Consider the following 15,080-nt stretch of genomic DNA (forward strand, 5'->3'; position numbering starts at 1 on the left):
GTTTAAACACTGTGAAAATAATGTCATCATCTTCAATAAAAATGTACCCGTGTTATCATTAACTAATTCAACCAACATTTTTGCCATTTCACCGTTAGCAGACATAGTCATGAGTGTGAAAAGATAGAAAAGACAGAAAACAGTTCTTGTTCTCACCTCGCCAGCAAACTGGGAAGGCTGACATAAAACAGACAAGTATGATACTGTGTGTTTCCAGCTGTGATATCACGTGGCGTGAGTCCCATCGCAGCACAAATGAGGGGCACTTAACTGTGGTAGAAGAAAAAGAAGGTTCCCTCAAGTAGGTAACACCAAACTTGAATCTTAAAAAAAGGAGAATTAGGAACAAAGGGCATTAAAAGGAGAGAGAACAGCCTGTGCCAAGCAAGTAGGTTGACAGCACGTGGCAGATTTGGAGAGCAAGTACATCCATATGGCTACATCCCAGAATTAAACAAGGGTGAGGACAGGCAGGGACCAGATCACGAAGAGCTTTGTGCATCATGCTAAAACATTTCAGTTTTACCAGAAAATAATGAGATGTTGAATAATTGTATGCTGTAAATTAAACAATGTGACTGAAATTATACTATAAAGCTCTTTGTTGTGTTTGGTTTGGTTTTTGCCTGCTCCTTAATATCAGATACCTTGGTAAAACACCTAAGAGTACAATGTGATAAGACCACCAAAATCTGATTGTGGTTGTAGAGTTGACGAAAATCTCAAGGTCTGCATCTATAAAATGGAAATTGTTATAGGGTGGTAAAAAGTACATAAGTCCTGTTAAGCATTTATTACAGTGTCTGCTGTATTGCAAACAATCAATAAATAGAAACTGGCATCATCTTCATCATCATTGTAAAAAACTGAATTGCAGAAAATGGATTAGAATGCCGAGAGTTGATTTTAACATCTGGACTTAAGAGCAGTTGTCTGATTCTGCTTAATCTATATTGCTTAGAATAATAGAGCCCCTTTAAGAGAACTACTTTGTCAGAGGCATGACTAGGAAAAGACATCAATTAGCAAAATACATTGATGTATTTGAAAGGAAATTTTCCACTGATTTTGTTGTCCAAGAGAGTGTAAGAAAAGAAAACTTGGGTTTTAGCAGTTAGGAGCAGTATCCTGAGAAGAGCTGTGTGCTTGAATTTATTGGTTATAGGTAGAAGAGAGAAATGCCAAGGTTCATAGATAGGAATTGGGGATAAAAATAAACTTTTTTATGCCTCCTTCTGTTGACGGACAGATCCCCAAAATAGAGAGTATATTATGCTTTTAATTTGCTATTACATGGTAACTAATTGTTTATAAAATACCCTTATACCATAATGACTGAAGTTTATTTTTTGCTGTGTTTTTGTGTTTGGAATACTTTCTGTCCTTGTGCCAGACTGGGAATTTGAAATATAGTTCAGTAATTTCAATTTGGTTGTATTTAAAAATTGGGCAGGTCTAAGTTAGATTTACTGTCTTTATAATGCCATCTTTCTATAAACAATGACTATATCTCAATATTCCATAAAATAATAGGTTTACTTTCTGTATTCTATTTTGTTAGTGCTCCTATATCCCTCCCTGTAAGAGAGAAAATCAGAAGAATTTGGAAAGTGTCATGAATTGGCAACAGTACTGGAAAGATGAGATTGGTTCCCAGCCATTTACTTGCTATTTTAATCAACATCAAAGGTAAGTCAATATTTGCATGTGCATATTAAAAGTGTTTGTAGACTCTGCAACTTATTACACTGATATATCATCGATTATGCCCACTTGACAGCATGGAGATAGCCTCAACTCTTCCTAGCACGTAGTTAGGGAAACCAATATAAAGAATCTACAGAACAAAGAAAAAGACCTGTGTTGTATACCTTACTTTCTGAATACACTACAAAATGATAGTGACTTCAGGTAGGAACATTACTTTTCATTCCCTAAGAATTACAGATTGATGCACGTGACCTAAATAATGTGCAGATTTGCCAGCACTTTTAGACTGCATCGAATCTTACCTTTCTTTTTCCTTTCTATTCTAAGGAAGTGTTAATAACATGAGTTCACATGTTCACAAAACCTTACTTGACTTAGTACTTAGTTTATACCATATAAACCATCTAAAGATAGTTAGTTCCTTGGACTAGGGCACTTTGGTACCCACTCAGATTAATCAGTAATTTATTCATCAAATATTTATTGAGTATTCACAATTCCTTGCTGTCCATCTCCATTTGGATATTCCAGGGTTACTGCAAACCTTCACTTGCTCCCATAATCTCTGTCTTAGAAAATGGCATGACCATTCACTCATTTACCAAATTCAGAAACCTTTGAGTAATTCTTAGTTCATTTTTCTCCTTTGTACTTTGTAACCTATGTCACCATCATGTTTTTTTGTTTGTTTTTAGACAGTCTTACTCTGTCGCCCAGGCTGGAGTGCAGTGGTGAGATCTTGGCTCACTACAGCCTACGCCTCCCAGGTCCAAGTGATTCTGGTGCCTCAGCCTCCTGAGTAGCTGGGACCACAGGCACATACCACCACACCTAGCTAATTCATGTATTTTTAGTAGACACAGGGTTTCACCATGTTGACCAGGCTGGTATCTAACTCCTGACCTCAAGTGATCTGCCTGCCTCAGCCTCCCAAAATGCTGAGATTACGGGTGTGAGCCACTGTGTCCAACACATCATGTTGATTTTTACCTCTATCATGACTCTTCTCTGCCTCCCCACTATCACTGTCTTAGTTTGCATCCAGATTTCTCAGGTCCATTAACGCAATGGTCTTCTAACAAGTCTTCCGCCTCCACCATGGACCCACTCCAAGCCACTCTCCATAGTACTGCCAAGGTCATCTTTCTAACACACGAGTCTAATCAGGTTACTCTGCATAGTTTCCAGAATAAAGCTCAAACATCTTGGCACGGCCTATGTTAGAGACCTATTGCTGTATAACAAACCACCCTAAACGTAGTGGCTTACTACAGCAATGACACATTATTTTTTATGATTCTATGGGTTGGCTGTGCTCATTTGCAGTCGGATGATGACTGAAATAGCTGCATGGTCCAAGATGGCCTCCTCCCTCACATGCCCAGCAGTCAGTGCTGGCTGTCAGCTGGGGCGCCTCAGTATCCCCACCACCTGGCCTCTCATTCTTCAGTAAGCTAGATTGCCTTCCTTACAACATGACAGCCTCAGACAGCATTTCAAGAGAGGCAGGTCTCGGCTCTGGAATTTGAATAATATCACTTCTGACACATTCTATTGGTCAAAGTCAGTCATAAAGCCAGCCACATTCATGAGGTACTGGAGTAGGCTTTGCCTCTGGATAGGAGGAGCTACAAAACATTTGTCACCACATTTAATCTATCACAGGATACAAGGCTTCTCAAGATCCTGTCCCAGACTGTCACTTCTCCGTCCTCATTTCCCTGCTCATACTCTTTGCAATAGCCATTCTGAACTATGTGCACTTCCCAGAATATTTTATACTTTTATATGCATGCCTTTTGGTTTGCTTTTCCTGCTTCTTGGTGGCCATACCGGAAACTCCTCAGATATCACCTTCTCTAGGGTGCCTTCCTTGATCCCCAAATTCGATTTAGTTCTATATCAGTTGAGATGTGATTTGTTGCAGGTAATCAGAATTTTGACTCAGAGCATCATAAGAAATCAGGAAATGTATTATTTTATACATCAAGAAATGCAAGGCCAGGCATGGTAGTTCACGCCTGTAATCCCAACACTGTGGAAGGCCGAGGCGGGAGGATCACTTGAGCCCAGGAGTTCAGGGCCAGCCTGGGGAGCATAGGGAGGCCCTGTCTCTACAAAAAAATTTTTTTTAATTAGCTGGGCATGATGAGGTGCCCCTGTAGCCCCAGCTACTCGGGAAGCTAACACAGGAGGATTGCTTGGGCCCTACTAAGCCTTGAGAGGTTGAGACTGCAATGAGCCATGATCGCGCCAGTGTACTTTAGCCTGGGTGACAAAATGAGACCCTGCCTCAAAAAAAAAAAATAAAAAATAAAAATAAAGAAAAAGGAAGAAAGACAGAAAAATGAAAATGAAAGAGAAGCAGAGGTGGACAGATGTCAGGGTTGTTTGATGCAATGACTTAGTAGTGTCACCAAAACCCAGCTCCTTTTCACATCTCAGTTTGGCCTCAAGATGGCTCTTTTCACAGTTATAATATAGTTGCTTCAGTTCCAGGTGTCACAGCCAGATGCAGCAGTGTCCAAAGAGAGAAAGAGCCTGTCTTTCTTGATGCATTTTTCTTGGGATTTGGAAACCTTTTCCCATCTTCCCACAGGCAACCTCCCCTCATGTATCCTTGTTCACAGTGAGTTCCTTTGTCTACACTTAAACCGGTCACAAGAAAGAACAATCAGAATCAACCCCTGACTTGGGGCTAGTGTTAAGTCACATGGAGAAGGGGTATACCCCTGAGTAGATTTGGGAAGGAAGAAGAAAGAAAACAAGGTGTTGTGGAACAACCAAAAATGCCAGCAAAAATTTGTGTCTCTCATACTCCATAGTCTTGTTTTTTGTTTTTTGTTTTTTTCAGGAAATGTTTCTGAGTCATAATATTCCATAGGCTTCTATGTACAGCTCTATACCAGGGGCTTGCAATGATTGCTTCATATAACTAGGACAGAGGAGCTTGTTATTTTATTTATTTTATTTTATTTTTGTTTTGTTTGAGTTGGAGTCTTGCTCTGTCACTCAGGCTGGAGTGCAATGGCATGATCTTGGCTCACTGCAGCCTCCGCCTCTCAGGTTCAAGTGATTCTCCTGCCTCAGCCTCCCAAGTAGCTGAGATTACAGGTGCATGCCACCATGCCCGGCTAATTGTTGTATCATTTAGTAGAAATGAGGTTTCACCATGTTGGCCAGGCTGGTCTTGAACTCCTGACTTCAGGTGATCCGTGCGTCTCGGCCTCCCAAAGTACTGGGATTACAGGCGAGAGCCTCTGTGCCCAGCTAGAGGAGCTTTAAAAAAAAAAATTTACCACAGACCAATTAATTAGAATCTTTGGTGGTTGAAACCAGCCATTAGCATTTTATAAAATCGATGCTAGGGATTCTAATCTATAACCAGAAACTAGAGCCACTGCTCTACCCTTTCACTTATCGCCCATTACTGGAATTGTTTGTATGCCCATTTTCCTCACCAGACTGCACACTTGTTAAGGGTGTGGGCCAGCTTTCTTTGTTTATGTATCTCTAATATCTAGCACAATGCCTGATTTTCGGGTAATAAATATTGGGTGAGTGAATAAATAAGTGAATGCAATGTGTCAAATTAAAAGGAGGGTTCTTTGCTTCCAAGGAATTAGGATTTATTGGTGAAAGCAGGTGCATATGCAAATATAAATATGATTACATCAGCTAGAAATAGAAGGGGGAAGACTGAACATGGAGGTGGCTACAATAAAGAAATCAAGGCTTGACAACCTCAGGTAAATAAGTTATATAAGGGGCCGGGCGCGGTGGCTCAAGCCTGTAATCCCAGCACTTTGGGAGGCCGAGACGGGCGGATCACGAGGTCAGGAGATCGAGACCATCCTGGCTAACATGGTGAAACCCCGTCTCTACTAAAAATACAAAAAAATAAGCCGGGCGAGGTGGCGGGCGCCTGTAGTCCCAGCTGCTCGGGAGGCTGAGGCAGGAGAATTGCGCGAACCCGGGAGGCGGAGCTTGCAGTGAGCTGAGATGGGGCCACTGCACTCCAGCCTGGGTGACAGAGCGAGACTCCGTCTCAAAAAAAAAAAAAAAAAAAAGTTATATAATATGGAGTAATGAGTTTGTAAGCTGCAAAGGTAGCTTGGGGTTAGATTTCTAATGGGTCACTAGTGTCAAACTAAAGAGATGGTCTTTGTCATATAGGCCATAAAAATTTGTGAAAAGTTTTTTTTTAATTGAAGACTGACATGAGTAGACTTTTTAAGTCAGAAAGTAACTGGTGTGACTGTTGAATGTATACTGGCTGGGAAAGATGGGTTAAAGGCAGAAAGAAAGGAGTGAAAAGCATTTTTGAATGGTTACTGTATGCCTGCCATTGTGAATGACATTTTATTTAGATTACTAAATTTCTAAATACTAGCCCCATTTAACAGATGAGTAAATTGCATATTTAAAAAGTTAAATAACTTGTCCAGTGCACACAACTGTTAAGTGCAAAAACTGGAATCCAGTTAGTCTAATTCCCAAAGCTCCCATCAACTTACCTGCTGGTCCTCATAAGAGACTTTGAGGGCATATACGAGAACAGTGGTAGTGAAAGTAGCTAACAAGGATTATAGCAGTAAGACTTTTTAGAGTGAGGATCAACAGAACTTAATGTAAGTGATGAGGAAAAAGGTGTCAGACTTGACTGAGTGGAAAAGGACAGTCTAGCTCTGAGTATGCTGAATTTGAGACATTCTGAAAATATCCAGAAGATGCTTTGAAAGAGTTAGAAACACAGACTTTTAGTTCAGGAGCAAGAGGTCAGAAGCAGTGCTATTCAGATGTGGTAATCATGGTGCACAAGCTATAGTTAGAGCGAAGACAGAATGCATATTGGGAGCACTTAGAGTGAGGAGGGAAATGTTGACAGAATCTTAGGATCATCTACATTTAAGTTATAGGCAGAAGGAGATGAAGGAAGAGTGGCCAGAGGGTGAGAAGAAAATTAAAAAAGAATGTTTAAAAGGAAAGTATTTTAAGGAGAAGGTAGTCAAGAAGAATGTAATTGAGGTACAGCCTTTGATAAGTACAGACTACTCATTCAAGAAGTTTGCCATGGGCTACATCATACTAAATAGCAAAGAAAACACTCAACAGAGTGAAAAGGCAGCCTACAGAATGGGAGAAGATATTTGCAAACTCTATATCCGCTAGAGTTAATCCCCCAAATATATAAGGAACTCCTACAACTCAATAGTAAAAGAAACTAATAATCTGATTTGAAAAAGGGCTAAGGGCTTAAATAGATATTTCTCAAAAATAGACATCTAAAAGGCTGACAGGTATATGAAACATTGCTGAACCTCACTAATCATCAGAGAAATGCAAATCAAAGCCACAGTGAAATGTCACCTCAGACCTCTCAGAATGACTATTAACAAAAAAACAAGAGACAGGTATTGGCGAGGATACGGAGAAATTGGAACCCTTGCATACTGTTGGTGGGAATGCAAAATGGTGCAGCTGCTATGGAAGACAGTATGGATGTTCCTCAAAAAATTAAAAGTAGAACTGCCGTATGATCCAGCAATCCCACTCCTGGGTATTTTTCCAAAAGACTTGAAAGCAGGATCTTGACTCTTCAAGATCCTGAAGAGCACTCCTCCTTTTAACACAGCAATATTCACAATAGCCAAGATGTGGAAACAACCTAAATGTCCATCAGCAGATGAATGGATAAAGAATATGTGAAGCCGGACGCAATGGTGATACCTGTGGTCTCAGCTAGGGGAGGCTGAGGCGGGAGGATTGCTTGGGGCCAGGAGTCCAAGTCCAGCCTGGGCAACATAGTGAGATCCCATCTCAAAAAGAAATAGAAAATATGGTATATACACACAATGGAAGTGTTCAGCCTTTGAAAAAAAGGAAACTCTGCAACATGTGACAACATGGATGAACCTGGAGGACATTATACCAAGTGAAAGAAGCCAGACCCGGAAAGGCAAATACTGTATGATTCCACTTATATGAAGCATCTAAAATAGTCAAATTCATAGATTTAAAGAGTGGAATGGTGGTAGTTATCAGGGGCTGGGAGGAGGGGGTAATGGGAGTTACTAATCAATGACCATAAAGTTTCAGTCGAGTAAGATGAATAGGCTCTACAGATTTGTACAACATTGTACTATCGCCAACAGTAATGTGTTGTACACTTAAAAACTGAAGAGGGTATATCTCATGTTAAGTATTCTTACCACAATAAAATAAAATTAAAGTTTCCTATCACTGGAAAAAAGCTTGGGGAGGAGGTGAGTAACTGAGGAGTGGATACAGAGAAATAAGCCTCCTGCAGATGAAAACTGTTGGAGGGAGAGAGAAAAATGGAATGTATATCGTAAAGTAAAAACGGAAAGTGCCCTGAAGGAAACGAGACGGGATGAAATAAAACGGTTTCTTTTTCTGTGAGGTGGGACGGTTTGAGCCTGAACCCACCGCTGTGTGAATCAGGTACTTCCTTGAAGCTTCCTGCCCTGGACTGGGAACTGGTTTCACAACGTTCCTGAGCTTCAGCTTGCAGTTGGAGGTGAACAGGGCACCCCTTCCACGTGCTGTCCTGACTAGCTGGTGACCATGTTGATGAACATCTTCTTGCTCCCCACTTGGGAACTGCGTGTTGTGAGGGCTGCCTCCCCCTGACAGGGTTGCTTCCTCCTGTCAGGGCGTGAATTTGGAATATTCTCAGTACCCAGCCAAGAAGGACTATTCCTCCAGAAGCATGAGGTGTACCTAAAAAGAGCTAACCCAAATTATATACTAAAAGTATAAAAGTATTTTTTTGGACTTTCATAACAATTCTGACACCAAACGTGTGGGGTATTTCCACACCAAGCAGTTCAGTTCTCTGGTGACACTAGCTGGTGTCTTACAATTCAGTTCGGTTCTGAGTTGGCATCAGATCCCACGAATTAAAGGGCCCAGCCCCACGAGATGACCCCCACTTCAGATGTCAAGCCCATGTCCCAGGTATCTACCTATACTTCTGACCGACCTTCTTTAAGTCAAGCGTTCCCACATCCTCCCTCCTTGCATTTGATAATTTGCTAGAATGGGTCACAGAACACTTTACTTACTTACAACTGATTATAAAGGACACAACTCAGGAACTGCCACATGGAAGAGATGCATTGAGCAAGGTGCCCTCTCCAGGCACACCACCTTCCCAGCACCTTGATGTATGCACCATCCCAGGAGCTCTGGAGTTGTTAGGGTTTTTATGGCTGTTACATAGGCACGATTGATTATATCATTGGCCCTTGGTGGTTGAGTTGATCTCTAGCCACCTCTCCCTTGCCTGGAGACGTGGCTAAAGAGAGGTAGTGCTGAATTCTAATCCTCTATTCACATGGTCGGTTCTTCTGGCAACCGGTCCCCATCCTCCAAGAGTCACCTCACTAGTATAAACTTGGGCGTGGTTGAAAGGGGCTTACTATGAAAAAGCGAAGATTCTCCTCTCACCCCGACTACTCAGGAAATTACAAGGGTTTTAGAAGTTCTGTGCCAGGAACCAGGGCAGAGACCAAATACAAATTTCTTATTATGTCACCTATAGCAGTTGTGTTAACTTTAGTACAGTAAATTTAAGCTCATTATACCTCCTTCAGAACGGATACACATTCCCTATCCATCATCTCACTGTCCCATTCCCAAACTGTGGGGGTGTAGATAGAAGCGGGGGTGGTCTATCACAGCCCAGCAGCACTCAAGACAGGATTTTTAAGCGACTCTGGGAAGGCAGGCATTCAGAGTTTGGCTCTTTTAACATGACATATGTGAGAGGAAACAGGAGTGCTGTTTGGAGGTGTGAAAAATGGCAGCTCCCTGGTGCCATCTACTCTTAGTACACTTTTTACTACTGCTAAATATGAAATTAAAATAGACTTACTGTATGGACTCCCAGATGCTCTTGATAAGATGAACTTTATATTTAAAGAAACCTTTAGATTTCGCTCAAATGCAGGAAATTAGGGAGAATAGTGAAGTTTTCACTTTCAAGAAAAGGGTGTTATTTTAAAAATCTAAGACAAAGATTATAGGAGTCCTAGCTTTTCACTGGTTAAGCCTTGTTGAGGCAAGCTATATTCCAGTGTTGAGTCTGCAGTGGCCGAAGCAGCCCTGAAGCCGCTGTGCCTGCCATGGGCAGTCAAGTCTCCATGCGGCCATCCCTTCTCTACACGCAGGAGGGATTCTGCAGAGGTGCCACTGGGCGAATTCATGCCAAGAGTTGAGTCCATTTGTGGTCTTCCCGTATGATCTTTCCACTCTTTGCCTCCCTTAACCTCGAGGCTCAGTCTTCTTCCACAATGTGTGGATTTTGTTTTTACACTTTTTTATTCAGGTAAGTTCACAATTCTTCTCCCTATATCATTTTTTCATTTTTTTTTTCTCAGTGTTTCCCTGGCTTATCCCTTCTCAGCAAAACCTAACTTACACCCCCTTAATGAGTATGCTTTGAAACCCCTTTTCATTGCCAGAAAACTTCTCTGTATTCTCATCTTTTCATACAATTTTCTTTCTTCATCTTTGCCTTAACTGGCTTCTCCTTGAAGAGGGCTTGTCCCTTTGAAAATAGCTATTCATTCCTCAATTCCCTTTGGATCTAAAGGCCAAAAGGAGTGATCAGTCTTTATTTTTTTATCTTTTCCTCTTCTTGGAGAGCATAGAGTTTTTCTCTACAGGTTTACTTTTTAGTGGTTTGTTTTATACCTCTGGATATAAATTTTATTTCATCCTGTCTCATTTCCTTCAGGGCACTTTCCGTTTTTACTTTACGATATACATTCCATTTTTCTCTCTCCCTCCAACAGTTCTCGTCTGCAGGAGGCTTATTTCTCTGCATTCACTCCTCAGTTACTCACCTCCTCCCCAAGCTTTTTTCCAGTGATGGGAAACTTTAATTTTATTTTATTGTGGTAAGAATACTTAACATGAGATATACCCTCTTCAATTTTTAAGTGTACAATACATTGCTGTTGGCGATAGTACAATGTTGTACAAATCTGTAGAACCTATTCATCTTACTTGACTGAAACTTTATGGTCATTGATTAGTAGGTCACAGAGTACACAGAGCAGGCTTACACACGCACACATCAAATGAACAAATCCAGCCACACCACCTGTGCAGTCTCGTGAATTCACTTCCTCCACCACTGCCTGGATTCAGGCTCTCACCTGGCTTGTTGAAGGCATCCTCAACTAGTCTGTCAGCCTTGGTCTTTCTCTTGTCTATCATCCACACCATGCTAGGTTTTGTTTTGCTTTGTTTAAGCCTCCTTTTGATCTTGTCGTAGTCCTTGATTAAATTTTTCTGCCTTCTTACCTATAGGATAAAGGCCATGCTCTTCCAGCTTCAATTTCTGCCACTGAATTATATGCCAGTCAAGGAAAACCATAGGCAAAACAACAAGAAAACAACAACAAAATAGCAGACATGGTCCTTGCCTCCATGGAGCCTATAGTCTGTAGTCACAACAGTAGTATAATTAGAAAGTAGGGTAGTGCTATGAAGGGGAAGCTGAGGATGCTGCTATGAGATATTACGGCATGGTGGGGAATTTCAAAGACCTTTCTGAGTAAATCAAAATTAGGTCAAGACCAGAGGATGTTCAAGAATTAGCTAGGTAAAAAGCTAGGGGGAGAATATCTCAGAATGAGATTCTACCCCGTGCCAATGTTCTGCAGCAAGACAGAACTTGGTTGTTTTAGGTGCTGGAAGGCCAGTGTGTCAGGAGAGCTGTGAATGAGTGGGAGAGTGGAGCAAGAACTAGACAGGGCTTAGGTTTCTCTTAAAATGTAGTGAGCAGCCAATCGTTGGTTTTAAGCAGAGTGGTAATATGGTCTGCTTTACAGATTTTAACTTTTATTCCAGCTGCATCAGTCACCTCGAGTCACTCTGTTTCCCATGCACCTTAATGCCTTTGCTCCTGTCTCTCTCCCCTTCACCTTTTTTACTTCTGGGAATTAGCACAGCACAGTAGTCCTAGAATGAACTCTAGAAGCAGACGCTTTCTAGTGGCGTGGTTCTAGATATGTTACTTTAATCTATCTGTGCCTCAGTTTCCTTTGCAGAAGTGGGATATAATATCAAGGAGATGGCCTGTGCTTAACCCATAATAATTCCTATAAAAGTGTTTGCTATTATTGTTTTTATTACTACTATTAAGATTCACCTCAAATGTCACTGTGTAACCTTCTCTCATCTTTTCAGGTATAATTCATTACTTCCTCTTCTGCACTCCCACACTGCCATGGTTGTTTTTATCATACTGTTAGAGAGTTGAATATGTACTTTTCTGCTCTTATAGATTATGAATTCCTTAAGGACAGCAGTCATGTGACATCAAGCATCAGGATTTATATTTCTCCTCTACCACTGATTAATTGTATGATGTTAGATAAATTGTGCAGCTTCTCCATCTTGGTTTCCTCAAGTATAAAATGAGGGTAGCATTACCCATCTTAAGGGCTTCTGTTTTGGTTTTGTAAGAAACACATTTGCACAATAGTTAATACTTAGTAAACACATATGCTTTTCTTCCCTGCCTCTGTAGATTTCTAACAACTCAGAAAGAAAGTTGAGTCTGGTTATTTACTGATTGGAGGCTGAGGTGTTGAATGAATAAATAATGAGGGTTTTATCAATGAGTAAAACAACAGAACACAAAAAAAGGAAGAAGCAATTCTGTTGTTAAATGAAATAAATATGTTGTACTCCTGATACTAACAGATAAATCCTAATGTTTAAGTTCATTCAAAGTGTGTTTATCCTGTAGCGTATATTTTTAAATCCAATTTACTCTTAGCATTTTAAAGAAAGATAAACATAATGGTCTGAGCTCAAATTGAGTAGAGGTTTCTTCAGAACATAGTTTTAAAGCCATTAAAATAGAAAATGAAAAGCAACTGATTAGAAAAAGACTGCTCACTTAGTTAAGGCTTAGTTTTCTTATCTATAAAATTTGATAGACTGATAGATTAAATGATCTCTAAAATTCCTTCAAACTCTCAAATTCTATGGTTTTATGATTCCCTGGTTCTGAAGACTTGTACAAAATTACAGCAACTTAGGATGCTAGATAAAATCCTAATGGTGAAAGGGAGAGAAAATTAGTAAATAACTAAATGGTTAACAGTCTGGAGCCATTTAATGGAGAGGGAGACAGCTCTGCTACCTCAACAGTAATTGAGTTTCATAATGATGACACTGAGTCATCAAAAAAGGTTAAATTTGGTTCAACCTACTCTCCTTAAAAGGCAAGGAAATGTGTAATGCATTTTTAAGAAGATTTTTACCAATAATATTTTAATATTTTGTTAGTTTTTATTTGACTTAAAATTTAAGTTTTAATTATTTGGAACATTCACTTTCGTGAATGCCTGTTTCCTGTCCATCAAACAAGCCCATTTCAGGGGCTACTGAGATCTTCCTGCTGCTGCAGAATAGCTTACCACTCTGGTATCATGGTTGTTACTCTTTTTGTAATTTAGTGTCCTAAATATTACACATAAAAATGCCACCATCGCCGGGTGCAGTGGCTCACGCTTATAATCCCAGCACTTTGGGAGGCCGAGGCGGGCGGATCATGAGGTCAGGAGATCAAGACCATCCTGGCTAACACGGTGAAACACCGTCTCTACTAAAAATACAAAAAAATTAGCTGGGCATGGTGGTGGGCACCTGTAGTCCCAGCTACTTGGGAGACTGAGGCAGGAGAACGGCGTGAACCCGGGAGGTGGAGCTTGCAGTGAGCTGAGATCGCACCACTGCACTCCAGCCTGGGCGACAGAGCAAGACTCCGTCTCAAAAAAAAAAGTGCCACCATCTCAAGCTGGGAACAGCAGCATATGCCTGTAGTCCCAGCTACTTGGGAGGCTGAGATGGGAGGATCATTTGAGTCCAGGAGTTTAAGGCTAGCCTGGACAGCATAGTGAGACCCTGTCTAAAAAAGGAAAAAAAAAAAAGTGGTGGATGAACTGAAGAGGCTGAAATAGATAATACTGTGCGTTTATGTCATGCTAAGGGGTTTAAATTTATCCTAAGGGCAGTAGAGGAGTGACAGTCACATTTATGTTTTAGAAACACTAGTCTAGTGGCAGCATGGAGGGCAGATTGATAGATGCCAAAGCTGGAGGATCGGTGAACAATTTGGAGACTGTTGTGCCAGTCTAGACAAGGGATGGTAAGAACTTGGGCAAAGGTAGGATTAGTGGATGAAGAAAAGGAGGAACGGACATACGACTTGAAGGAAGTGGAATGTGCAGGTTTAGAGAAGTACATGATGCTTGATAGGGGTTGAGGTTAAGAACTGGATGGAATTGGATCCAGTTCTGGCTTTCTGTCCTGGGTAACTGTTTTGGAGGCACCATTAACTGGAATGTTCTGGGAAAGCCTTTGCTTTCCTGATGTAAGTACTACTGCCTCCTGCTCTCTGATGCCACAACAGCAAAAGCCGTCATGCAGCTTTGAGGTGATAAACAGGAGAGTGGACATCTACACATTAGTAAGAGTGGAGCAACAAGAGCCAGCTTCCTGGCACGCTTGTGGAATAGCTGCCCCTGCCCTGGCCATGCTACCTCCGGATTTCTTGTTATGTGAGACAGGTAACACTTAACATGCTTAGAAATAGGCATCTGAATATGTTTACAACCAATAGAGTGAAAAATGATGGGTCAGTTGTAGTTTATTTTTCTGATGTCTTTGCATTCTAAAAACAGATTGAACTCTAAAAAGAGATGCAGCTCAAAGAATTTACTTTAATATATTTGTATGTTGAATTTAATTGTACCATTGGCTTCTAAGTTTTTCTTTGGGTTTTTTTATAGAGCAAATTAAAGAAAAAACTTTGTTTTTACTAGCAGACCTCTTAGTATACAAATGGGGAAAATGTGCATATAAAGATGGGACCTAAGATTTGGAACAAATTCCAGAGGAAAATTTTGTTGACATTGGAATGAATTCCTAAATACTATGTCTGATATTTGGTAAAAATTGCTTATTTTTGTTTTCTACTCTGAGAAGTATTTCTTGCAGTCTTATCATTAGAGAATAGACTGGTTCTATGGCTATTTTTCATAGGAACATACTGGCTTCTTCTTTAGACGTTAAATCCAATGATATATCCTGAATCTTAAAAAACAAAACAGTAAATCTGGAATCTTACCGAAACCGAGTCTTTTCCATATACATTTGTGTCTGTCTCCATTTTAAGAGAGATTACATCAGAATTGAAGGCTTTCTTTGGTCCCAAAATCTGTACTTTTTTAAAAAAGCAGTGATTGCTGTGGCTTCTCCAGTATGCTGTGAAATATATATGGAAGTTATTCCAGTGTTTTTTCTCAGTCTGACATCCAAAT

At 40.5% G+C, this 15,080-nt stretch overlaps 1 protein-coding gene across 1 annotated transcript in view; it reads left to right on the forward strand.

The window, feature by feature from the left end:
* KCNMB4 (potassium calcium-activated channel subfamily M regulatory beta subunit 4) overlaps nt 1–15,080 on the forward strand; it is a 64,307-nt gene that overhangs the window by 32,586 nt on the left and 16,641 nt on the right. Inside the window, exon 2 of the mRNA XM_008004010.3 lies at nt 1,562–1,689. Within this exon, the coding sequence (XP_008002201.1) occupies nt 1,562–1,689 (128 nt within the window). The remainder of the gene's footprint in view (nt 1–1,561; nt 1,690–15,080) is intronic.

The sequence above is a fragment of the Chlorocebus sabaeus genome, chromosome 11, assembly GCF_047675955.1.
Source record: "Chlorocebus sabaeus isolate Y175 chromosome 11, mChlSab1.0.hap1, whole genome shotgun sequence".
In the NCBI taxonomy this organism is placed as follows: Eukaryota; Metazoa; Chordata; class Mammalia; order Primates; family Cercopithecidae; genus Chlorocebus; species Chlorocebus sabaeus.